The sequence below is a fragment of the Eptesicus fuscus genome, chromosome 7 (genome assembly GCF_027574615.1).
Source record: "Eptesicus fuscus isolate TK198812 chromosome 7, DD_ASM_mEF_20220401, whole genome shotgun sequence".
Classification (NCBI taxonomy): Eukaryota; Metazoa; Chordata; class Mammalia; order Chiroptera; family Vespertilionidae; genus Eptesicus; species Eptesicus fuscus.
In genome coordinates, this window is record NC_072479.1 from 62231507 (window position 1) to 62256160 (window position 24654).

General features: G+C 42.4%; 1 protein-coding gene across 2 annotated transcripts in view; it reads left to right on the forward strand.

The window, feature by feature from the left end:
- SLC38A1 (solute carrier family 38 member 1) overlaps positions 1-23036 on the forward strand; it is a 77748-nt gene extending 54712 nt beyond the window's left edge. For both annotated transcript variants that reach the window (XM_054719140.1, XM_008140586.3), the window contains 12 exons: positions 7427-7500; positions 9305-9397; positions 9945-10026; positions 11013-11095; positions 12996-13054; positions 13179-13292; positions 14824-14903; positions 16964-17064; positions 18637-18755; positions 19678-19819; positions 19917-20014; positions 21854-23036. In XM_054719140.1, the coding sequence (XP_054575115.1) occupies positions 7427-7500; positions 9305-9397; positions 9945-10026; positions 11013-11095; positions 12996-13054; positions 13179-13292; positions 14824-14903; positions 16964-17064; positions 18637-18755; positions 19678-19819; positions 19917-20014; positions 21854-21955 (1147 nt within the window). In that variant the 3' untranslated portion in view covers positions 21956-23036. The remainder of the gene's footprint in view (positions 1-7426; positions 7501-9304; positions 9398-9944; positions 10027-11012; positions 11096-12995; positions 13055-13178; positions 13293-14823; positions 14904-16963; positions 17065-18636; positions 18756-19677; positions 19820-19916; positions 20015-21853) is intronic.
- Positions 23037-24654: the final 1618 nt, after the last annotated feature.

Below are 24654 nucleotides of genomic sequence, written 5' to 3' on the forward strand. Positions count from 1 at the left end.
CCACGGAGCTCAGTCCTATCGGTGTTGAGTTGCATCCGGTACATTTTGGAGCACTGCGTTTTTCTTAGCTTGCAAGAAGCAACTTACCTATACTAAGGTTTTAATAGGGTGACTCACCTCCAGGATGCATAGGATGCCTTTTCCGTTCACTGTTCTGGCTTATAGTCGGCCAGGTGTGTCTATCAGCACAATAGGTCAGCAGAGTCCAGAAGTTTGTGTTTTCAAGGTTAACTTGAACTTCATTACTCCCGGCGTGGTAGTTGGTCCAGTAGAGTGGGAAAGCTGGCCCTGTGTGGGCCAGTTAGTTTTGCTTTGCTCTATGGCCACAGGCTTCACCTTACATCAGACACATGGTATCACTGATCTACATCTGTATCGGCCAACGACAGCCTACAGGCCAAAGCCACCTGCAGCCTCTTTTTGTATGACTTGCTAGCTGAGAATGGCTTTTAATTTTTTTTTAATATATATAGATTTTAAAAGATAGTTATAAAGTACACCATGTTTCATGGGATCTTTATAACAATCCTATTTATCATCCTCATTTTATAGATAAAGTAAGATTCATAGAGGCTAAGTAATTTGCCCTGGAGGACACTAACTGGTGGTGGGAAAGGGAAGGGACGACCACAAACCCATGGAGTCTTCCTCTTAACTCTCCCATCTCTCCTTAAATGTGCACCGTGACCATGGAAACAGTAGGAAAGTATGAAGGAAGCCGCAAACACATCATTCCTAATGGAGTGAAAGTCCAAAATATTCACCAAGTATAGCACATTCCTTTATTTAATGATGAGTATTATGCTAAAAATGAGTGCCTATTTTGTAAACCGGAAGAGTTAGCAATCGTAGGAGATGGGTCCCACCCATTGTTTTTAAAAATTGAGCAGTTGTGCTTAGGTGGTGAATCATCTAAGATGTGTCTGATAAGTCAGTTCTCTCCGCCCCAGAGAGGTAAGAGTGTGTTATCTGCGCACGCATGCGCAAAAATCCCACACGGAGTTTTTCTGTCACTGAAGGGGTACATGTTTACAGTATGATAAAGGGGGCATCATTTTAAAATGATGGAAAGGTTCTAGATTCGAGGAGAAGGGAAACTGTTTATCCTTGGGAATGGAAGGACACGTCAAGAGTTATAAATGGAGCGCCCACAAACCTGCAGCTCTCTACTAAGGACTATAGGCAAAACAGGAAGTGGTGGGGGCATATGACTTTCTTACTAATACAGCTTCCTCATTTACACTCAGGCCTCCTCCTAACTTGTTTAACCTCACAAAGTGTCAACTAAATTGACAAATTATATTTCCATCTGCATACCTCTTTTAAATACTTATTTCTTTTTAGGAATAAATATGTTGATATTATTTGATTTGGTCATCAGCGATACATATTTCTTTTTCTAGACAAAATAAAATATTTAACCAACAGTGAGGGTATTTTAAGAGCAGCCTTGCACCAAAGAATTTAGATTTACCTACAAGGAAACACATAGAATGAATTATACAAATAATTGACCACCACCTGTTCCCTGTCCAACCTTTAAAACCATCCTTTCCTTCCCTAGTTCAGTTGGTAAATATTATAAACAGCCACATGCTATCAGATCCCGGGGTGCTGGACCTCTGACCCTCAAAATGTTGAAATTTAGTCAGAATTTAATGACTAAGAAGTCCACTTCAGGACTGAATGATTATATATTTCTGCTTCTTTTCGTATTTTGTGAGCTCTTTAAATGAAATAGGGGCTTGGGATTTAACCACCCTCCCCAAAAGGTTTGGAATAATAATATATCATTCGAAAGACTACTTATACATATATGGGAGTGGGGTGGGGGGTGGCAATGGTAAGATATGTACACATATAATACCTTAATAAAAAAAATTTGAAAAAAAAAAAGAAAGACTACTTATAGTTTTTGTTTCAATACTTTTATTGTAAAGGTAAAATAATCATTAAAGACTTTTTTGAAAATGCATGAAATTAATTTTAAAAGTATAAAGAAATCATCCAAAGTGTCACTGTTAAAACTTGAGCTCTGTTAATAGTTTGATGTATTTTAATCTAAGTTTTTGTCTTCTGCTGTCATTCCTACACATTCTCTGCACATTGCCCTGGGCAGACAACACAGCGTGGTGGTGGTAAGGACTTTGGAGTCCGATTCCCAGGCCTGAGGGCTCTGATATGGACCTAACATAACGAAGACCCCTATATTTAATTTTAGTAAAGATCAAGAAAGTGTTTTGTTGATTATATTGAATTCCCATTAAAGTAAACTAAAGCTCCAGGAAATGCATTTGTATGTAAAAGGTAATTTTGAAATTTCACATGAATCAGGGACCCAGGACACCTTATCCCCTTCCACTTGAGCTCTCAAGAAATAAACCATTCTTCCTCTGTGTCCTCTTTCCTCTCCACTTACGCTTCCCACCTGCCCGGCTTCCCTTGGCCAGGAACCACGCTGCACCACCCCCTCTGCAATTACCCGACTTCTGACCACAATCTCTCCTACTCCCAGCATCCAGCCTTGCATACGTACTCCCCCTGTCTCTGTCCCTGAATGTCACTGAGAACTGCTGGTCTGTGTTTCCTTCCCTGCTCGGCTTAGATGGCACGGGCCCGCACTGAAAGCCCTCTCTTTCCCACCCGCTGACTTTCCTTTCCCACTGGCTGGCCAGCACACTAGCCCGGGAAACCCCACATCTGACCATTCTCAGTTGGGTTCTCCAGGACACCCAGAGCTCCCTTCTTCCCCAGCTAGCACTGTGCGCCGCTCAGCAGTGCTTTTAAATCTTGACTCACTGCATACAGATGTTTCCCTTGGGAGGAGTCGGAGGTGGAGTTAGTGGCAATAAAAGATGAATGAAAAGGTGCAAGAAGGGGAGACAGTTGGGAAATGTAGAAGAAAGGTGAGAGGGAGAAGGGACTGAGAGAGAGGTCACAGCAGGGGGAAGGACTGGAGGATGGTTGGCCAGTAAACAATATGTCTCCTTGTACCGAAGTTTTACATTGTCGTGTAGATATTTTGCCTCGACCAGCATATGTATCCTTGAGTTTTGGAGTGAGGGCCTGAAGATTGGTGGGAGATGCTGATGGATAAAAGTAGGACTGGTGCTAAAGATCACTTTTCCTCCAGTGCAGGGAGTTTTTATGCGGACTTTCTGCTCATTGGATTGAGGGTGGTAAAAGTTTTATACCTTTGACCAGGTTTAGAAGAGGAAGAGTTATATAGTGCGCTGAGCCTCATATCCCTTTTGGAACGCTAGAGACATGGCTGGTGGAGGAGCGGTGTGGAGTTGAAAAGAAGAAATATATACCTTGGTGAACATGTATTTTATTTCTGAGTACGAAGCCAGGTACCATTAAGACTATGAAAAACCGGCCCGAGGCCATGAAGGACAAAAAGAAGACTCGTTGGTCGGGTGCCCTGGGTCCCAGGGCCTTGCCGTGGGAGTAGGCATCGGGGAGGCAGCAGCAAAAGACTCCAGCCTGTTGTGTATGTGAGGGAGGCCAATCTGCCATCCCCATCAGAGGGCCCAGCTCTCTGCTCCTCGGCGCCTCCCGGGACTGGGGACTGAGGACTGAGGTTACTCCAGGCCTTTGGCGTCACTGGCTGTCTGGCCCAGAGAGCCCCAGGAAAGGAACGGGCTGGGATGAGGCAGACAGGAGTGGGTGGGAAATATAAACCTTGGTGAATATATACCTCAGGGCCCTAATGCCCCGAGGAAGTCAACCAAAGGAAGTAGATAAGACCTTGCTTTCACACTGAGGGCAGGTCAGTGACTCAGGGAATGATAATAATTCAGCTCTAAATGCAGTCTCACCTGCGCAGCTGTGGGCCCACGTTACGGGTAATCGCGCTGTAATGCTGGCATGGCACCCACCTGCCGACAGTGTGGCGGGCGGTGTAGCCCTACTTCAGTGGTCGTGAGAATCAGAAACACTGAGATGTATATACCACGGGGCCGAAGCTCCGCTTGAATCCCTGCTGCTCCAAGAGAGGCCCATGGACCGGCATCACCTGGGAGCCTGTTAGAACTGCCCCACCCCAGACCTCCTCCATCAGAATCCTCACTGTGACAAGATCCTGACGTCATTCACACACACACTAAACTGAGAAAAGCTGCTTTACCTGTCACTGGCTGGGAGAGGACAGGGAGAGGCATGCTGGGGAGGCCAGCAAGGGTTCTGTATTTTGAGAGCAGTGGGTCCTGGGAGAGTTGAAAGCAGTCACCTGTGTGGCAGCCCCATCCGAGCTATTTCTGGATCCGCAGGGGTGACTACCGCTTCACCTCCACCTCTTTCAGGGGCTCTACATGAGCCGGGAGTACCTCATGTGATCTCATTTTATAGCTAGGCGTGTGTGTGTGTGTGTGTGTGTGTGTGCGTGCGCGCGCACGCTTTAATTTATATGGGTGACATTTGTTAATAAAATTATATAGGTTTCAGGTGTACAATTCTGTAATACATCATTTGTTTATTGCGTTGTGTGCTCACCACCCGAAGTCTAGTCTCCCTCCTTCACAATATATTTGACCCCCTTTACTCTCTTCACCCTCCCCCACCCCACTTTCACCCTCCTGTTGTCTGTGTCTTTGAGGTTAGTTACGTTTAGATGTCACAATTTCTGTGTCTCTGACATCTCTGACTGGATCCTCAAACTTTTCTAGGATCTATTATAGCCCATTAGACAATGTGTTGGTCCTTTCTAAGAATCTACTCTTTAAAAATCTAATCCCATTAATGCTAGAATCTATTATAGCCTAAAGCAGTCTTAGAATCTTACATATAGAATTTGGATCCGCAAGGGGTGACCTGATAGAAAAATATTTTTGTTCTTATTTTAGTCTTTGGAGGGAAGATCTGTGTTTTGGGAGAGATGAGAGGAGAGTCCTCAGAGATTGGGTGACCAAAGGCAAAGGCTATCATACTCTCGTTGCGCAGGTCCTCTTGTCTGGGGTGCAAGGTTAGTCTCTTTGGCGCATGAACAGGGAGTTGTTCTCATCACTGTGGGAGGACTTCATTCGGCTGTTAAGTGTGGGGAAGAGGATAGGTGAACTCCCTGCTAAAATCTCCCCTGATCAACACTTCCCTTACCTGAAAAGGAAAATGAAGGGCCTTGGCCGGTATGCTCAGGGTTTAGCATGTCGTCCCCCACACTGAAGGGTCGCGGGTTTGATTCCCAGTCAGGGCATATGCCCAAGTTGAGGGTTCAATCCCCATTTGGGGCTCGTGTGTGAGGCAATGGATCGATGTTTCTCTCTCTCCTCATCCTCTCTTCCTCTCTGTCTGGAATCAATGAAAAACTTATCCTTGGGTGCAGATGAAAAAAACACACACCCATCTCCCATTAAAAAAAAAAAAAAAAGAAAGAAAAGAAAAAGAAGCAATAGGAGTTCATGAAGAAATTCTTTATCTCTTGCCAAGGGCCGTAGGCCAGCTGAGCATCATCTACAAAGAGATTCAACCAAATAGAATGTGTTAAAGTTTCCAAGAAGTTTCCTTAGAATATTTCGTTTGCTAAAAAGTAACCCATTTGCCCGGACGTAGGGCCTTTGGTTAATCATTACGTAGCTGTTGGTAATTATCCCTTCTGCTAGGCACATAGCTCCTACAAGGTCATACTCTGTGCTCATTAGCTTGGGGCCCAGTGTTAAGTCCTCTCCTCTTCAGGTCAGTCCCAGGAGAATTGACTCAGCAGGGTACGTAGTCACTCTAGCGTAGCACATGGCTTATCCTAAAATTGCCTCCATCCTACCTCCACCTGGGGTTCGGTGGCCTGTCACATGCACATGTCAAAGTTGCCACTTACTGTTCAGTGCCCCTAAAATCATGTGTGAACTCTGAATGAAACTCAGATCTTACTTCTTCCACATAAATACTGTTTATCTTAAAAGATGAAAGAAAAATCATACCCCAACTGTCTCCTATATCTTACTCTCTGGCAGAGCATATCACATCATGTTCCTTTACATATTCGAAACTACTGGAGTGGTTAATAAAACATGCTTGCTCTCAGTTTCTTGTGTCCCTCAGCCAGAATAGATGATAAGGGACTTACCCTCTTTATCACCCTCCTGTTCAAGGATCTTCGCTAACTTGGTCTATATATGAAGGCACTTCCTTACAGCCGTATCTTTATTTAAATTCCCCTCTATTTATTAACCTCCATCCTAAGTGCTGGGGTTTCTGTTCTTTCTCCCAGTGTTGTTTTACTTCTGCTGAGCTCTGTTCCTCTTGTGTGTTCTGGCAGCCCACCGACTCTGCAGTTGGTCATTTTGTACCCCCAGTGGATATGGGGGAAACAAAGTGCCATAAAACCCAAGAGAGCAAAGGAGCAGTCTTTCTGTCTGGGGCAAGGGAAGGCACCCAAGGAGGTGACATCCGAGCTGGGCCCGACGGCAGAGGTTCAGCAGGTGTGTGCGGTAGTGAGCGGGTTTGGGAAGGAGGCAGCCTGTGCAGAGAGAACTGCAGGTTGTGCCAAGGACCTGCCAATAGCACTTGCTAGAAAAATAATTGCCTTAATTACTCAGACAGAGAATCAATTACAGTGATGTATTGTGCTAGGGATGTACTTCCCTACATCAGGAAGTGAGTGCTTTCATCTGGGGGATTGGAAATGTTTTCTTTTTAATAAATAGGCTTTAGTTTCCATGATGATGTCTGCTTTAACCAAATGATACAGAAATAATCTAGGTAAATCTGCCACATCATTTTAACTGTGCTTTTTCTTGAGGAGGATTTGATAATGAGCTAGAAGTACTAAAACAAAAACATGAGTTCATCATCCAAAAAAGTATTTTCATTGTGCTTGATTGTCAAAATTTTCCCCACCCATTAAAAGAGGTGCTTATTCTTTCAAGAGGAACCAGGTGCAAAGAAAGTGAATTATCTCAATGGTCCGATGCATAGATTCGTAAATAGCCATAGAATAATTGGATGAAAAGAATGTTAGATATTATTTAGCTTGTGTCTTTATATTATAGGTGAGGGATCTAGGGATGGGAGAAATTGGGCCAGTTGCCCAAAGTCACATGGTCACTGACCTAAGTAGGGTCACAGCAAGCCTTCCCCCAGCCTCCCCAACCCCACACCCCCTCCTCATTCCTTACTCAGAGGGAACAGGGCAAAAATCTTTCATAATGTTGTTTTAGAGTCATCCCAACTGAAATGATCTCAGATTACTATTTAGGCTTTGAATTACGTAAAGGATTTGAACTGTTCATTACTCAGATTCTAATGGGCAGTTCTTTATTTGGTGGAACATTTTGATCAAGGATTTTAAAGAAGGTATGACTAATAGATTCCACAATTCGGATACCATCTACAAATAGTGTTAACCGTATAAACAAGCCTCTGCCCTTCTCAAACAATAAGGTCAGAGTATGTTCTTTTACAGTTATGACACGACTTCTTTGCTTTGCTTTAGGGTACTTTTGTCTTCGGTGACACTGCTGTCTATATATTCAATAAACCTTCTGTTGATCTGTTCAAAGGAAACAGGTAAGCTGCTAATAGGTCTCCTATTGTTAAAGCCAGGAGGAATGATTTTGATGGTGATGGAATTGTAAACAAACGATGCTCTCCCTGCTCAGAAACTTGATTATTAAAGATAAAGAGTACTTTGACCGACAGTCCCTGGAAGACCTGTAGTAATATTTACCCAGAGAAATAGATACAGCAACTATAAATTAAAGTGTCGTGAAGAATGCACAATGGTGTCGTCATTTAAAGTAAACCCTCAATTATACCTCTTTTTTTTTTTTTTCTCTAGTTTAAGATGACTTCATTTTAAAGGCTTTGGTTTTTCCCCAGGTCTTTATAAATTCAGAACAAGGATCCCATGTTTTTTACATTATAGCCTCCAAGTTCTTAAAGTAAACAGAGCTTTCATTCTCTCCCGTGCCTATTTCAAGGAGAAAACGTTACTCCGGAGGGACTATGGGAGTGAGTGTGCTAGGAAAGCATTTCAAGTACTCTGGGCAGTGTAATACCTGAAGTGTTTATTTTCTATTCCTGGGATACTGGGTTATGTTTGTAATACTTTGACTTTTGCATTCGCTAAAACTACATTGGCCGACTGTTATTGTAAATAGACGACTCCATTTAACTGGAACATTCTGTAATAAATTGAGGGTCTAACCATTGTCTGGTTTAAACACCAGTCTTATGAGAGATTAAACAAAAGTTTAATTTAGCCTGACCCATATTACTTTCTGTGAACCTTTTAAAAATGTGAGATGAATTGTCATAAAGAAATAGAAACACTTTTTAAAAAATGAATGGCTTTGAATTTTAGTATTTATTGAGAAAGGCTAGTTGAATACTTTAGAACTTTGCTGTAGCCAAATTATTGTTTAGGTAGACTTCTCGACTGCTCTCTTAGGTGAGTTGCTTATTTTTGAACTAAATTTTACAAACAATCAGAATTCTGATGGCATGACTATCACATGTTTCTGAACTTGTTATTATATTTAGAATACATGAGACATTGATGGAATATGATTAAGATAGTTCTTTGTTAGCCTAAACATTCAGGTTATTAATGCAAAAAGAGCATTTTATCCCAACTCTCAGGATTTTTATTTTTAAATCAAATCTTTATTTTAATGATACTCACCAGACCTGACAACACGTCAGAGTGGGGATTTCCCCCCAGTAAAGTGAAAGGACTATTTAAGGTAGTCAACGATAAGCCTTATGACCTAATGGTTGAATTGTAATGCTTTGGTAGCCAACCTGAGAAAGGAGAATTTGTGGTCATGTCTGACATTTAAAAATGTCAAGAGGTTGTTTTTTTATTTTTTTTATTTAAATTCTTTATTGCTTAAAATATTACATAAGTCTCCCTTTTCTGCCACTGACCTCTCCCCGGCCCCCCCCACCCCCCAAGCGAAATAAGCCAGTCAGAGAAAGATAAATATCACATGATCTCACTCATTTGTGGAATATAATGAACAACATAAACTGATGAACAAAAATAGAACCAGAATCATAGAAGTATCAAACAGACTGTCCAACCTATGAGGGAAGGCGGGGCGGGGGGGAGGGGGGGTGCTAGGGAGGTGGTGAAGGGGTAAGAGATCAACCACAGGACTTGTATGCATGCATATGAGCATAACCAGTGGCCAAGGTTGTTTTATAACGAGAACGCCTTAACCCTTGCAAAGTCAAGAAGGCCATTTGTGTGGTTTTGAGAAAGACATGAAATAACTTGGGGAATAGTCAGTAGCATGATGAATCTTGGTTAGTGTTAACTTTTAGAGCCCTGTCATTTCTTGTGTTCTCAAATATGATGTCTAAATAGGTTGCATGGTTTATGAAAAGCTGGGAGAGCAGGTCTTCGGCACCACGGGGAAGTTTGTCATCTTCGGAGCCACCTCTCTACAGAACACAGGAGGTAAAAGCAAACACAAACGTGCTTCGATGCTTAACTTTAAGTAGGTGGCCCTGCTGGCGTGGCTCAGTGGTGGAGTGTCGACCTATGAGCCAGACGGTCACGGTTTAATTTCTAGTCAGGGCACATGTCCAAGTTGTGGGCTCAATCCCCAGTGTGGTACATGCAGGAGGCAGCTGATCAATGACTCTCTCTCATCATTGATATTTCTCTCTCTCCCCCACCTTTCCTCTCTCTGAAATCAATAAAAATATATTTAAATAAAAATAAAGTAGGTTGAACATTATGATGGTTTCTAATTCTGGTGGTTGGGTGGTCACATGAATTTTAACGTAATTCAAGAAGTTACCATTCCCATTGCTAAAATGGAACGTGGAAAGTAAAGCGGAGACAGCAGTCACTTACTTAAAACCAAGGAAACTGTGAGAGTATCTAACGCCGCTTTTGTGTCTGACTGAAGGTTAGTCTAAGAACAGGCTGGTAACCTTTTATATGGCTTGCAACATGAACCTCAGTATCTTCTTTCTAAAATGTTCTCCTTTTCCTCTAGCAATGCTGAGCTACCTCTTCATAGTCAAAAATGAACTACCCTCTGCCATAAAGTTCCTAATGGGAAAGGAAGAGACATTTTCGTAAGTCATAGACCCTTTTTTTTTGTAAGATAATTAAAATGTTTTTAATCGAAATGTGAACTAACCAAAGTTTTTGTTTTATGAAAATTGCTGAAGCAAAGTTTTCCCCAGGCTGTTTTTTTTTTCTGTTTGTTTCAACACTTTTCTCTTGAGTTACCTAAATAAAAGAAGCAGAGAGAATCCCTTGAATATGAGCACTTCCAAGGCAGATTCATCCGTCAGGCTGCAAAACGGTAGATGCTGCATTTTCTCAAGAGCGTAAAATCTATGTCTAGTTTCTGTGAAATGGAACAGATACAGAGTATTTTTTTAACACAGATGTAGAACACGCAAAAAAAAAAAATTGAGACTCTTTTTTTCAAGAAGGGACGTAGCATTTTGGAAGCAAAACTTACATGAGCCACCTTCATTAAAGATGTAGTTAACGCTGGAAAACTTTGCATCTACATTGGGTACAGCTGTTATGTTTTGACTCCCTCTTGTTTAATAGTCCTTGTGGGTCTTAGTTTCTCTGTTTTCTTTCAAAGGAGAACCATCGAAGCCATAGTCCCTAGTGTTCTATAATCAGGACTTAAGGTCAAACACAAGAGATAAGGGAGAGAGCCTGTGGTGACTTGTTTTTCGAGGATATCAGGCAAGCAAAACAAAAAGGAACTTTCTCTTTAAATAATTGAGGATACAAGTTGTAATCTGACAGAATGCAATGTGTGCATTCAGCTTTGAAACCACATAAATAATTCAAAGGAATGCCACATCGGCCAATCGAGGAGGAAAAGAGAACAATATCGCTTCTCCCATCACACGGGGGAAAGACCGCAGTAAAAGAGTAGCGGTTGCGTTGAAGTGTTTGGATAGAACCTGAATAATGATAAAATTTAATAGCAATTAAAAAATTAGTAAAAATATATTGTGAAATTTTACTCTTAAAGGAAAAAAAAAGTCATTTTTCTAAGGAAATGTGACCTCCCCGCTGAAATGTCTTTCAGAGCCTGGTACGTGGATGGCCGTGTCCTGGTGGTGATTGTCACCTTCAGCATAATTCTCCCTCTGTGTCTCCTGAAGAACTTAGGTAAGGAAAGATCTTGCTTTTATCGTAGTCTCTCCAGTGCCCAGATAAATCAGAAGCCTAGTAAAAGGAGCAACTTTGCCCTCAACTTTCACTTGTACAGTAAAGATTTAAGTAAATGATAAATTATAAGCATTAATCAGTCTCAACTTTAATATGGGATAAAACCATGGCCAGTGTGGCTCAGTTGGTTGGGCGTCATCCTGTGCACCAAAAGGTTGCCAGTTCGATTCCTGATCAGGGAGCATGCCTGGGCTGTGGGCTCAATCCCTGATAGAAAGTATGCAGGAGGCAGCCTATTGATTTTTCACTCTCTGATCTCTCTCTCTCTCTCTCTCTCTCCCTCTCTCTCTCCCCCCCCCCACCCCTTCTTCCTTCCTCTCTCTCTAAAACCAATAAAAAGGCTTATAAAAACAAAACAAAACACTGGTCAGTATGTGACTTCCTAAGCAATCATTCTAGGGAGTTATGGGGACCGGCAACAGACAGTGCATATTTCCAGTAGCACAAACTTACAGGCTATTCTGAGAAAAGTCCAAAAAATGGAATTCTCCTGATTATTTAGACAATTCGATTTTAAAAAAAATCTTAATATCAAGACCGAAAGTTGCTTCTGTTTATTCCCAAGAGTATCGTGAATTACTCTTAAATGCTCAAAGTCTAACCAACCTCAGTTATTTGCCTCATTAAAGAGAGAGAGAAAAGTGAAAAGTCAAAAGCGGAAAACAACCACTAGGTCATATCCATTTGGTTTTGACCTCTTTAGGTGTGCTTATAATAATCAGAGACGAATGTGTCTGATCTTATGGGAGTTTCACACATCGAACGATGTGGCCACACTGCCGTCCAGGCCAAACCTTCTAAAATGCATTTCCTTTCATTCTGGGCTAATTCCAGGCAGACATTTAAAGTTCTTCCCAAAATGATTGCTAACTATGGTTTTTAAATGTTGTTTTGTATGAAAAATATCCACCCTCTGTAGCTGTTCTATATGACCTGTAAGTAGACGTTTAAAAAAACACACACACAAAACACCACACCCAAACTACTTAATGTTCTGGTTTCTGGGTCTGTGTTTAGGCTTTTGTATGTATATACACATACGTCTTTTCAATTAAAGTAGAGAAGGACTCTTCTCTCCCAGGGATGAGAATAGTGCAGCCCCAGAGGCCACTTAACTCTGCCTCTCTGGAGGTCACGGTGGTTGGAGATCTGCCAGACAATCTAAGGGGAGCAAGGTAAAGATCCCCAGATGCTCAGGTTATCCCTAGAAATCACCCCCTCTCCTCTGTGCATGCCCCTCATTTGGGAAGAGAAGTATTGTGGCTGATAGCATTATGTACACAATAGGTACATAATAAAGAGGAATGGATTTGGCCATAGGTGTCCATCAGAGATCAGCAGCAGAATTCCATAACTAAATTTGGGAGACTCTTTTCCCCTGGATTCTGGGAAGCTGTTCTCCAGTGTGTCAGGGAGAACTGGAATCAAAACTCATAATAATGCTTTTACTTAAAGTCACATTTTTGCCAAATAAAGTTGCACTATCGAGGAATAAATGTTATATTCACATTGGCATGTATATATACTATTTGAATCCCAAACTGTGCTTGAGAAAATGCATTACCTTGGCTGGGGTGGCTCAGTTGGTTGAGTATCGTCCCGTGCACAGAAAGGTTGCCGGTTCCCAGGTTGCAGGTTTAGTCCCCAGGATGCAACCGATTGATGTTTCTCTTGCACATTGATGTTCCTCCCTCTCTCTCTCTCTCTCTCTCTCTCTCTCTCTCTCTCCCCCTCCCTCTCTCTCTAAAATCAATAAAAACATTTTTTTTAAAAAGTCATTGAAAGAAATTAGGTGATGGATGAAATAATAATAATTTTAATTTTTTAAAACTTTTTTTAGGGTACCTTGGCTATACTAGTGGATTTTCCTTGAGCTGTATGGTTTTTTTCCTAATAGTGGTAAGTGTTGGTTGGAATGGTTGGTTTGGTATTGCCATAGTACAATGCTATGTAATAATTATTCCTTAGTTGGCTCTATTTGATATAAAGTCTATATTGTTTCTCCTATGTTTTTTAATATCAGGTTATCTACAAGAAATTTCAGATTCCCTGCATTGTTCCAGGGCTAAATGCAACAAGTGCTAATTCAACAAATGCTGACGTGTGTACGCCAAAATATGTTACCTTCAATTCAAAGGTAAGTTTTCGTATCCTTTAAATATAAAAAGGAGCATTTTTATTAAGGGCATTATATTTCTTATTCTTGTAGTAAGTCAACTGTTTTGAATGTATTCAATCTCAAAAGGACACAGTCCCCTGCTTCCAAATTCCACAATCCATTTAGAGACCTTTGAGAAATATACAAATGTTATAGTTCATGCTCCCTCTTAACCCAGTTTACATGTAGGACAACTTGAAGCATTCTCTGTGAAACTGTCTTTCTCCATAATTGTCTCAGCTCTTCTCTTTCCTATAGATCTATAAAAAATAGATTGATAGCCTCCTCAGCCCACTGCTTCCTATCTGGTGGTGACTAAAAGAAATACCTGCAACTTCCCCAACTTACACATTTGAAATACAGATACCACCACAGATTGGTAGTTACCAAACCATCATACTATTGCGATATTGTTAATAGTATAGGGAGCAATGGACTGTGGGACTAATCAGGCTTGGACTTGAGCCCTCAAGCAAGTTACCCAACCCCACATGTAAAAACAAGTATTCTATTCTGTATCTTACAGGGTTTTTGTTGTTGTTGTTGTTGTTGTTTTTGTTTTTTTTAAGAATGAGGTGGGTTCAGTGCTTGGGCAAAATTAGAGCATGACAAATGCTACCTTTCCTTCCTTCTCTGCCAGTTTCTTTTTGCATAAGAAGTTATGTTGAGTCTGGCCGACATGGCTCAGTGGTTGAACCAATACCTAGGAATTAGGAGGTCACGGTTCGATTCCCTGTCAGGGCACATGCCCACATTGTAGGCTCGATCCCCAGTGTGGGCCGTGCAGGAGGCAGCTATTCAATGATTCTCTCTCATCATAGATGTTTCTATCTCTCTCTCTCCCTCTCCCTTCCTCTCTGAAATCAATAAAAATATATATTTTTTAAAAAGTTATGTTTTTTAAAAAAAGAAGTTATGTCTGAAAGTTTTAAAAAGTCATATCTAAGAAAACAGATCTGTCTATCGCTCTCTGCCTCTCTTTTAACTCTTAAAAATGAAGCAAAGTAGTGAATGTGGAACTAATTTTCTTTTTTAGAAGCCACCTTTTAAGTCTGATTAGATGCAGCCTCTATATATAGCAAAGAGCAGTCAAATAGAGGTGGAAGTCCGGGGCATGTCGCCTGACCTGCTGGAGGGAGTCAGGAGAACAGCAGTGGCCTGCCTACTGCTCAGGGCTGTTGTAGAACTCCGAGAGATGGTGTAGGAAAAGTACAATGTAACTGGTTAGCGCCATATAAAAATGGGTTATGCTGTGTCTGGAGGATGTAAAATACGCTGTAGGTGAGCTGTGTCTCAAACCCCTCTGAGCCAAAGTGCCTGATGTCTCAAGCTAGATAAACTCTCTTTGGAAAGCTGTTCCTATTTTAGATATCAAAGCCCTCCTAATACCCAAATAATCCAGGGATTCAGAAGAGCTGTCAGATAAAACTACAGCTCAGAAATACTGGAACTGAATAATTTTATGATAAAAATACCTTTTTTTAATGTTTATCTTTTTTCTTTCAAATAGACTGTGTATGCTCTACCTACTATTGCATTTGCATTTGTCTGCCATCCATCAGTCCTGCCAATCTACAGCGAGCTTAAAGAGTAAGAGTTTTTTTTAATTTATCTTGATCATTTTATAACCTCTCATTAACAGGCAAGCCCTGTATTAAAATAAACAGACTCATGTAATGAACCCCATGGATTCATCACCCAGTTTTAACATTTACTTTCTGCCATTCTTGAGCAAGTTCTGCATTTTAAGAAAGAAAAAATAAAAGAGGAACAGAAACCGGAAACCAATATATTTTGGATGTAAATATATAAAGTGGTACACTCTGTAGGCTTTTTTTGTTAAACTGGTTTTTCAAATACTGTATTCTTAGGAGAGTTCAAGTATATGGGTTGCTTTATGTTACTTATATTTCCTTGGCAGGTAGAATATAATGATCTTCAGATTCAATATCTATAAACTGCTAAACACATGATTATTAATTTCTCTCTCTTTACCGCCTCCAGCGTGGCTAGAGATCAGACAGGAGTCCTGAGTAGGGGCGAAGGGGGATTGAGAAAATGAAAGAGACAGACACAGAGACAGTAGGGAAAGCTGGGACCCGGTGGGACAGCTGTCCTCTGATGGAGAGACAGTGACCCAGAGCCGGTGCAGCGCGTTTATTACATACAGCATGATTCCAGGAAGTTTTACTAACGTGTAAAACAAAGGAAATTATGAGAAACCATGGCTAAAGATCAAGCTATAATTTTTCATTCTTGTGGCTTCTTTGTAATCGTCACTCTGGCTAAGCCCAGATAATTGTGCCTGTTCCTTGTGCCTGGCTGCACTTAGATAATGAAACCCACCCCCTGGCACCTGAGCTAAGGGTCAGGCTGACGATGTACCTGCCTCTGGCACGGTATGTCTCCAGGACGTGGCTCTGCCAGTGCTACTGGATTCAGCCGACAATAATTAAAGAAATGCTCATGTGCCTTCCCAGGCGCTCTCTACACATGGTATCTGGTTTGCCTGTTGGTTTAGACAGAAAAGGCTGGTAAATCAGGCAGAGAGAAATTAATGCTAAGACCACAAACTAGACGAAAGAATTTTGTTGGTCATTTTAAATGATTAAGATGATTCTATGGATTCGTTTTTGATTGCCCTTCTAGAGAAAACTAAAGGCCTACTTATACATTGCCTCACTGGTTCTCTTTTTAGCTTACCGTTACCAGACTTTATATAAAAAGTCATTATGGCATAATCTTAAGCTCAGAAAAGATATACAATATCGCTATTTTGTATATTCAAAATATACCATTTTGAAACAAACATAAAGTGGATGTCACTTAGCATTGGATTCACTCATGATTCTTCCTCTTTCCTATTTAATCGAATAGGTAAATTTTGAAATATTTACATTTACCGGTGTCAATGCTAACTTTATGATCCTGTATTTAGGGTATTTAATGATGTCTTTGGCATCTTTTAAATTTTATAGTCCAGCTTTTAGTTTGTAATTTTCTCGTGTGTACATCTCAGTGTTTCTTGTCTTCCATGCTCCCTGTTATGACACAACCAAATCTGACTATTGGTAGTCTGTTATTGAGAGCAAGTCAGGTAGACTAATTATTCGGGCAGTGAAAGCCACTTAAAGGTGCAGTCAAACCCTCAGAGTAAACTTGACCTCAGAGACAGCCCTTCGTCATCACCTCCTGTGATCGTTTGGGTGCTGCCTGCTGTGGAGACGTTCAGACTTCTAGGTGCACCTCTGGGGCCACTCAGTGGGAAAACTGGAACCAAGTAACAGCATTAGCAACAGCACACCTGAGGTCAGGTTCCAGCTCTGCCCTTCTTTCCTGTGAATGCTCCCTGTGGAGAAGATACCAAACACAAGTATTAAAAAAAAATGCCCTCTGCCCTTCAGATGAGAACTCGTTCTTTCCAAAGAATGGGTCAGAGCACTCAAGGAATTGTTAGTTCCCTGGGTCTCTCTCTCACTCAACACCCATTGGGTGTAAAAGAAGTACTTGCCTGGGATGATTTCAGCTGGTCAGATCTGCCCTACCCCGATAGACAGTGACGTTCCTATAAACACACTCGTGTGAACACTGGTCTTTAAATTCAGTAACATGGTTTTTAATTTTTCAAATTCTTTTATCTTTGTCTTTAGTCGATCACAGAAAAGGATGCAGATGGTTTCGAATATCTCCTTTTTTGCCATGTTTGTTATGTACTTCTTGACCGCCATTTTTGGCTACTTGACATTCTACGGTAAGTAACTTCCGTCAGTACGTAAATGTAGGTCATTGTAAGTGAATCGTAAAAATCATTATCAAAACAACTTTTAACATGATAGTTAAAGAAGCAGCGCATCTGCCCGTTGATTGTGCTGTCTCTTCTACGCAAAGCAAATGGCACTGGCTGCTCTCCATATTCACGCGGACTGCACAATGGAATAATTACCGAAACAATACACTGTAATGTTTTTCTCCTCATACTGGCCTTAAAAGGAAGAGCATTTTATAAGCATACCACCTGCACTGAGGAAAGTGAAAACTATATCAGAGAATTTCCTTAATTGCTGTTGCGAATGGGGTCAGATTCCATTAATAGAGAGACAGAGACAGATGCTGAACGAGAGAAAGAGCCGAGTGCCACACTCACGACACTTCACATGAATTAAAAATAAAGTGCCTGATTTTTCACCAGCGGGGTTGGAGCCTTGCAAGGAGGTGAAGGGATGACACAGAAAGTTAAAGGGACTGAAATCCGAGGTGCAGCCGGAAGCCCTGGAAAGGACACTGAGGCGAGCACTCTCACTGTCAGAGGCTGCCATGCCAGCTTTGGTTGTCTTTGACATAACATTTCCTGAGGTTCAGAGTTGAGGAAAGTCCAACGTGGTACATAAGCAAAATGCTCTCTTCTTTTTTTAAATAAGAAAAACATGCATGGAAGAGAATTATTTCGTTTGTTTTTCTTTGTTGTTGTTGTTGTTGTTGTTGTTTTGTAGAAAACCACGCAATAATTTATTGACCACAGCAAAAATGTTCTTAGAGTGAAACAAGGGCATAGAAGAAGCAACAGGAGAGCCTGGGGGAGGGGGGCTGCCGTGGCTCACTGGGAAGTCAGAGAAAAGGGGCCCTGGAGACAGGTTCAGGGGGTTAACCCGGGACAAGTTGCCGCTGCCCATTGCTGGCCTGGTTGCAAGTCTCGTGGGGTCCGTTAGAGGTTAGGGGGATACATGCTAAGGGAGGGGGGAAGAGGAGAGGGAAAAGGGGGGGAAGGAGAAACGGAGAAGAGAATGGCTTGGGTGTGCCCCCTGGAGGAGAGAGTGCTGAGAAGAATTTTTTTCTTTTCTTTTTTTTAAAGAATTATTTCTTGATGGTGATTAAGTCCCATTGGCACCCCTGCTGCTTGGCCACTGAAAGTTGAGCCGTAAGAGGAAAGTTTGAAAGAGGCTCCGAGTGGCCTGCAGTCCACCCATCCACTCAGGATGAGTGGCACCGAGTGGGAGAAAATCTAAATTAAGAATAGCTTTGTGCTTCAACCTGTGCTGTTTTTAATCCCAATTTACTCCTGGGATTGATTTAGCATAAATTAAATGTAGCCACTCTGTGTAGCGTCTTCTCATGATTAGTATAAATTCCTCCAGTTAAAGTTGCGATGGACGGGTGGAGCATGCCTCACTCCGGGCATTCTCTTTTCCACTCCATACGCTGCTTTCACCGACAGCCCAGATCATTCTTGCCTTGCCCGTCAGGTGACACATTCGCTGCTGCTCGGAAAGCTGTCATTCACCATGTGCTTTGCTTCCTCTCCATGCCCTCTTTTCCCTCACGTTAGAAAACGTCCGCTCGGACCTCCTTCACAAGTACCAGAGTAAGGATGACATCCTGATCCTGACGGTGCGGGTGGCCGTCATCGTGGCTGTCATCCTCACGGTGCCGGTGTTATTTTTCACGGTGAGTGAAGCCTCGGTGTCATCTGAGAAATGCTGAGGTCTCCCCTCTCCTTCTGTCTCAGGAGCCCGTTCCAGAGAAAGCCTGTTGCAGGTAGCTTTCCTGTGTCACTGAAACTGCCTCCGTGAAGATTCTGCAGGAAGAAAGTGGGATCAGTGATATGGGGTAGACTCTGGTGGAAGGAATCTTAATTCTAATTGATCTGTCCCTCGTTGTGTTTTTTGTTGTTTTTTTTTTAATAGAGAAATGTAGATAGAATGGTTGAATCTCGATCATACACAATCAGAGAATATAGAAGGACCAGGAGGGAACCCTTAGCCATAGAGAAAACAAAAACAGAAATTACTCCCCCTGAGAGAAAACAATCTATTTATTGTCAGGCCGGTGTGGCTCAGTGGTTGAGCATTGACTCATGAACCAGGAGGTCACTGTTCAATTCCTGGTCAGGGCATCTGCCCGGGTTGCGGGCTCGATCTCCAGTAGGGGATGTGCAGGAGGCCGCCGATCAGAGATTCTCATCATTGATGTTTCTATCTCCCTCTCACTTCCTCTTTCTATAAAATCAATAAAAAACATATTTTAAAAAAGAAAACAATCTATAATAATAAAAGCATAATATGCTAATTAGACCAGACATCCTTCTGGACGTCCTTCCAGACGACCTTCCGGATGAAGCCAGGGCTGCGAGGGAAGCTGGTGCTGGCAGCTGGGGGGAAGGAAGGCCTACTCTTGCACGAATCTCGTGCATCGGTCCTCTAATCTATTTATAAATAAAAACACGTTTCCACCTTAAATCAAGCCCCCTGCTTCCCAAACTGTTATGCTATCAATAAATTACAGGACATTTCACAAATCAGTTGCTGCTGAGAGCATGAGTTTGGCAAGCTGCAGGCCCTTATGGAGTCTTCGTTTTCTTTTCCCGCAGGTTCGTTCATCTTTATTTGAACTGGCTAAGAAAACAAAGTTTAATCTGTGTCGTCACATCTTCGTGACCATCATACTCTTGGTCATTATCAACTTGTTGGTGATCTTCATACCCTCCATGAAGGATATCTTTGGGGTTGTAGGTATGGCTTTAGGACTTCACACTTACTCTGCAGCAGCTAGTTAAGAAGCTACATTTCACAGTAGCAACTTCAAACTTTTTTTTTTCTTATTTTACAGGAGTTACATCTGCTAATATGCTTATTTTCATTCTTCCTTCATCTCTTTATTTAAAAATCACAAACCAGGATGAAGATAAAGGAACTCAAAGAATTTGGGTAAGTCTTATGCCAGCCACCCCAATTTTTCTGATCAGTTTTTTGTTTAAATGTGCCAAATAAATAGTCCATCTCTGCCAACTAAGACTACTTTTAGCAGCCTCAAAGGGAGGCAGCAGTTCTGTAGTTCTCACCTTTGGGAGATTTAAAATATCTCATCAGAACCCTCTCTATTTCCTCCCAATACCGTTTCAGGTATTACTCTTGCTGTGCCTTTGCGCTTGCTCTGAGCTGGGGCAGGGCCAGCTGGGAGACTGGCTGTTTGCCGTCCTGTCTCTGTGAGGGGATGCCCTACCTTTAGCTCAGGGAACATGTGATGCTTACTTTCAATGGCTGAGTCAGCGTAAAGAGTCTTTTTATGATTTGACAGAAATGCTTTGGAGCAACAGACCTGGATTCAGAAACTACCTTTCTATATTGGGATTCTTGTTTCCAGGTCTGGTGAAGTTCAAGGGCATCTTCAAGGTGGTGCACTTGGAGACAGTGAGGGAAGCAGGGTGAAGTGGCTGCTGCCTGGGTACCTTCTGGAGCACCATTTTGTTTGGCCTCGGAGAAGGCTTCTCCGCTGCCCTCCCCGATAGTGTAAGACTCCAACAGACCCGGTTAAGAGGTGGAGGCAGGAGGGATCATCCTTGTGCACTGATGCATCTTCTGCCCCCACAGGATGACCCCTGAAGCCATAAATCCCATGCCCTTCTGATCCTTACCAGGAGTTGCTTCCCCAGGTCAGAGGGGAAGGAGCCGTCACTCTGGCACAGCGGTAAAATAGACTAAGACCCGAAAATGGCAGAGGCCTGTTGCCCAGGAATGCTCTGGGCTTCCCCAACCCGGCTCCCATAATAAAATGGTATAGGAACTACTGAATAGCGTTAGACAAGGGCTCCTGTCCGTTTGAGGACCCACTGGGAGTTAGACCAGACCCACGGTGGTGAGCCCATGTGCATCCCTCTGAACCGCACCCCCACTCCCCTCCTGCCCTTAGCCCTTCCTCAGGCTCCCCGTGGCTCCCATGATGCTCCCTCCCTCTCCCCGTGGCGCTCTCATTGGATAGTCTCGAGGCCACACAATTTACAATCTGTGTTCTCCAGATTCTGTATTTAATGATCTGTCTGCCTGTGGCCTTCATGACTCCTTGAAGTAATTTAAATGTTTTCTTTTTTTTACCTTCAGTATTATTTTGTATTAGTTTTACGTGTACAGCATAGTGGTTAGACACTCACATACTTTACAAAGTGGTCCCCCCTGATATTTCCAGTACCCACGCAGCCCCCTACATAGTTATTACTGAAGTCACTTAGTTTTTGACACTGTTTCCTATATCACTTGATCAAATTTGCTTTGCTTTTATATCTTTTTCCACATTTCAAACAGAAATGTTTGCCTACCAGTGATAACCTAGGTTGGTTGGTAAAGAGAGATGAAAGGACCTGTATGTTTTCCAAAGCCATTTTTTTTTTTAAGTCGTAATCTTAGTCGGAAAGATAGAGGAACAAGCATGCCAGAGAATCTTTCCCTACCGTCCTCTGACCCACACAGGGCACAAGTGCAAGCCTCTCCAATGTGGCTTACAAAGTTAAAAACCGAATCTCAGAGCAAATGCATCCAGTTCAAAAAACAGAATGTAGAGGAGGCTCTGTGCAGTTTATTCTTACTTTCCCATCCTTGGAGAATCAGATTCACACACAGTTTCAGAAAGATTCTCACAGTTCCACGGTGGTTGTCACAAACTCCAAACACCCGGGTACTCAGAGGACAGGGAAAGCATGGATGTTTATTTCCGAGGTGCATGCGGGAAATGTTTGCTTCGCTGAAATAACCCATGCCTTTCTGTTGCTGCAGGCGGCCCTCTTCTTGGGTCTGGGGGTGTTGTTTTCCCTGGTCAGCATTCCCCTGGTCATCTACGACTGGGCCTGCTCATCGGGGAGTGACGAAGGCCACTGAGACCAGCTGGGAGCCAGCAACATTCCCGTCAGCTGCTCAGTCCAGTCACCGACCACACATCAGCAACCCTCATCCCTTCCTTTGCAAGTTTACAGAAGCAAACAGAAATTTACAGGATACTTAAAATGGAATCCCACTTTGGTCGCAAAATAGAAACCTGTTTCTATACTGGTTCGTGTCCCTCCAAGATCTAGGATCACTTTAAGGATCATGGATATTTTCCCCCCCCCTTCAAATTTCATGGAATCATATTTCCTAGTACTTAACACAGTCAGTTATTTTTTCACTCTCCTAACTCATTTTTTTGTGACTTCATGGTCTCTTAGAACTTTGAAAACATGATCATCAATCATGTTTATTTATTATAGATCAGATTCTGAAATAATTTTCCTACTGATGTTCAGCTCACACTATCTGTATCTTTTTAGAAGAGAAAATAATCTTGAATTGTATATATTTATTTTGCTTTACAGAAGAAAAAAAGGTTTCGTAAATAATTTGCCTATTTTGGTTAACATAGCACACAGGGATCATCGTCGGGGAGTCGCGGGGTGCGTGCGTGCGTTGCCGGGTTGGAGCACGCCCGGGATTTGAGGTGGCTCTGATCTCCGGCAGGCAGACCAGTGGCCTCCCCGGTATTACGTCCACTTCATAGAAAGACATTCCCTGGTGAAGTGTCCTCTCAGCTGGGAAGGGGTGGAAATGATTCTTACCTTGGTAAACACATTAAACTACACAGGTGGGGAATCTAGCAAATTACGTTTTGTTTCCCTCTTGGCAACTTGTGTCAAAGTTACTCTGACCTGAGTCCATTTCTACTGGGGGAGTCTCATAACACCTTTGTAATAAATTGAGGAGCAAGAATACTGCAGAAAGATTGTCCGAAATGCCTAAGAGAATATTCCTCAGATGCAGATAGCCTTCACCCCTACACTGGATTGTTGAAGGGAGAAACGTTTTCTTACTAGTAAACGATAAACCCCAGCAGCTTTTCCTCATGTCCACCAGCTTTTTGCACAGGGAATAAGGTGTATCTAACCAAGGATGATCTAAGTAATTCCTGTTTTATATTGGGTACTTTAGGGGGAGGGAGGGTGTCTTTAAAAGACTTGTTTTATACCTATAAATTTAGGTTATTATAAATACAAGATTTTTGTATCTTAAATAAGCCTCATTCCTATTTCTTCTCCATTAACAATCCATCCAGAGTGCTAGAAAAAGAAAGAGAACCCTCAGAGGTAGTCTTTGAGGAGAACTTGTGACAAAAACCACGGAGTACCTTCCTTTCCCCCATGAGGACCTCGGTGTCCGCGCTGTTCCTCCTCGCTCCTAGCTGAGGCTGGGCCATTTCTGCCTGCCCCACGTACCCCACACAGGGTAGAGCTGCCCCGCACTCATACCCCAGCCCCTCTTCTAAAGGGGGCGGAAGGAAGCGACAGAGACTGAGAAAGGAGAGCCTTTGGGACAGGTAGTTTGGAAAGTAATGAAGACCAGAACCCCAGAACTGCATTCCCCCTAAGCTGGGCCATCACCTGTGGTTGGATTGTCCATGTCACAGTAAGAAATGTGTGTGCTCCGTGAGCTGGTCTCTTGACAGAGGCCTTGTGTTTTCATCGAGATTCTGGTTGAATTTCTCAAACACAGAAGTTCACCGAGCACAGATTTCTTATCCTGTGATAAGTAGACTCTAGCCGCAGACTCTTGGCAAGGCTTCCAGGCACTGAGCTCTGGCTTCTGTTCCTCCCCCATTCACACCCCCAGAAGCCTCTACACTCCCTGGGAGCTCCCTGGAATGGTTCCCCGCCCCCCATACACACACACACACACACACACACATACACACACACACACACACACACACACACACAGACCTCTGTCCCATGGAAGAGGCACCGTGTTCCAGTTCTCTTTGAGGAGAAGGGAAGGGTCATCATAGCTTTAGTGTAATGTTCCAGAATCACACTCACATTGGGTCAGAGTTCAGGCACGGAGACATGAATACCTAACCCAGTAATACGGAAGACTCTGCTGAAAAGGATGTGTTAGGTGAGCAGGGAGAGAAACTGAGCAAAACAAGTCAAGTCAGTTGGCCCTTGGAGGCTTGTCTAGAGCACCAAGTAATGAAATACCAGATAGTGGGATGGCCCTCCATTGAAACATAACAACAACAACAATAATAACAATACTTCCATTTCCAGCCATATTTTGCTACTTTCTATTTTCCTCATTAATTTACAACAATTCATCTTACACTCCCAAAGTCAATTTAGAGATTTATCATTAACTCTTGAGGGGGAAAGGATGTGTAATGCTATTTTTGGATCTCTGGATTTTATGTGTCAGTAAAGGAATCATTATTATTTAAAATATATTTATTTAGAGGAGGCACATTAGTGTAGATGTCTAGGATACCACAGGTTTTTAAAATACTCTTTGTACGTTGATCCAAGTTTGTTGTTGACTGAATACAATAGACCCTACCGTAGTTTGTCAGACACCACGGATCATATCATTTGTGTGGGGTTAGCTGTAAAGTATACTGCTCTTAATCTTGTTCAGAATAGTGAACTGGTGGCCAAAAACACATGTATCACAGATGTCAGGTAGGATTTAAACAACACAGTCAAGTGCTGCAGACGTTTTTCTGCTGAGGAGACTGGAGAAGAGTATCCCATAAGCCACTGGGAGCAGCATGGTGG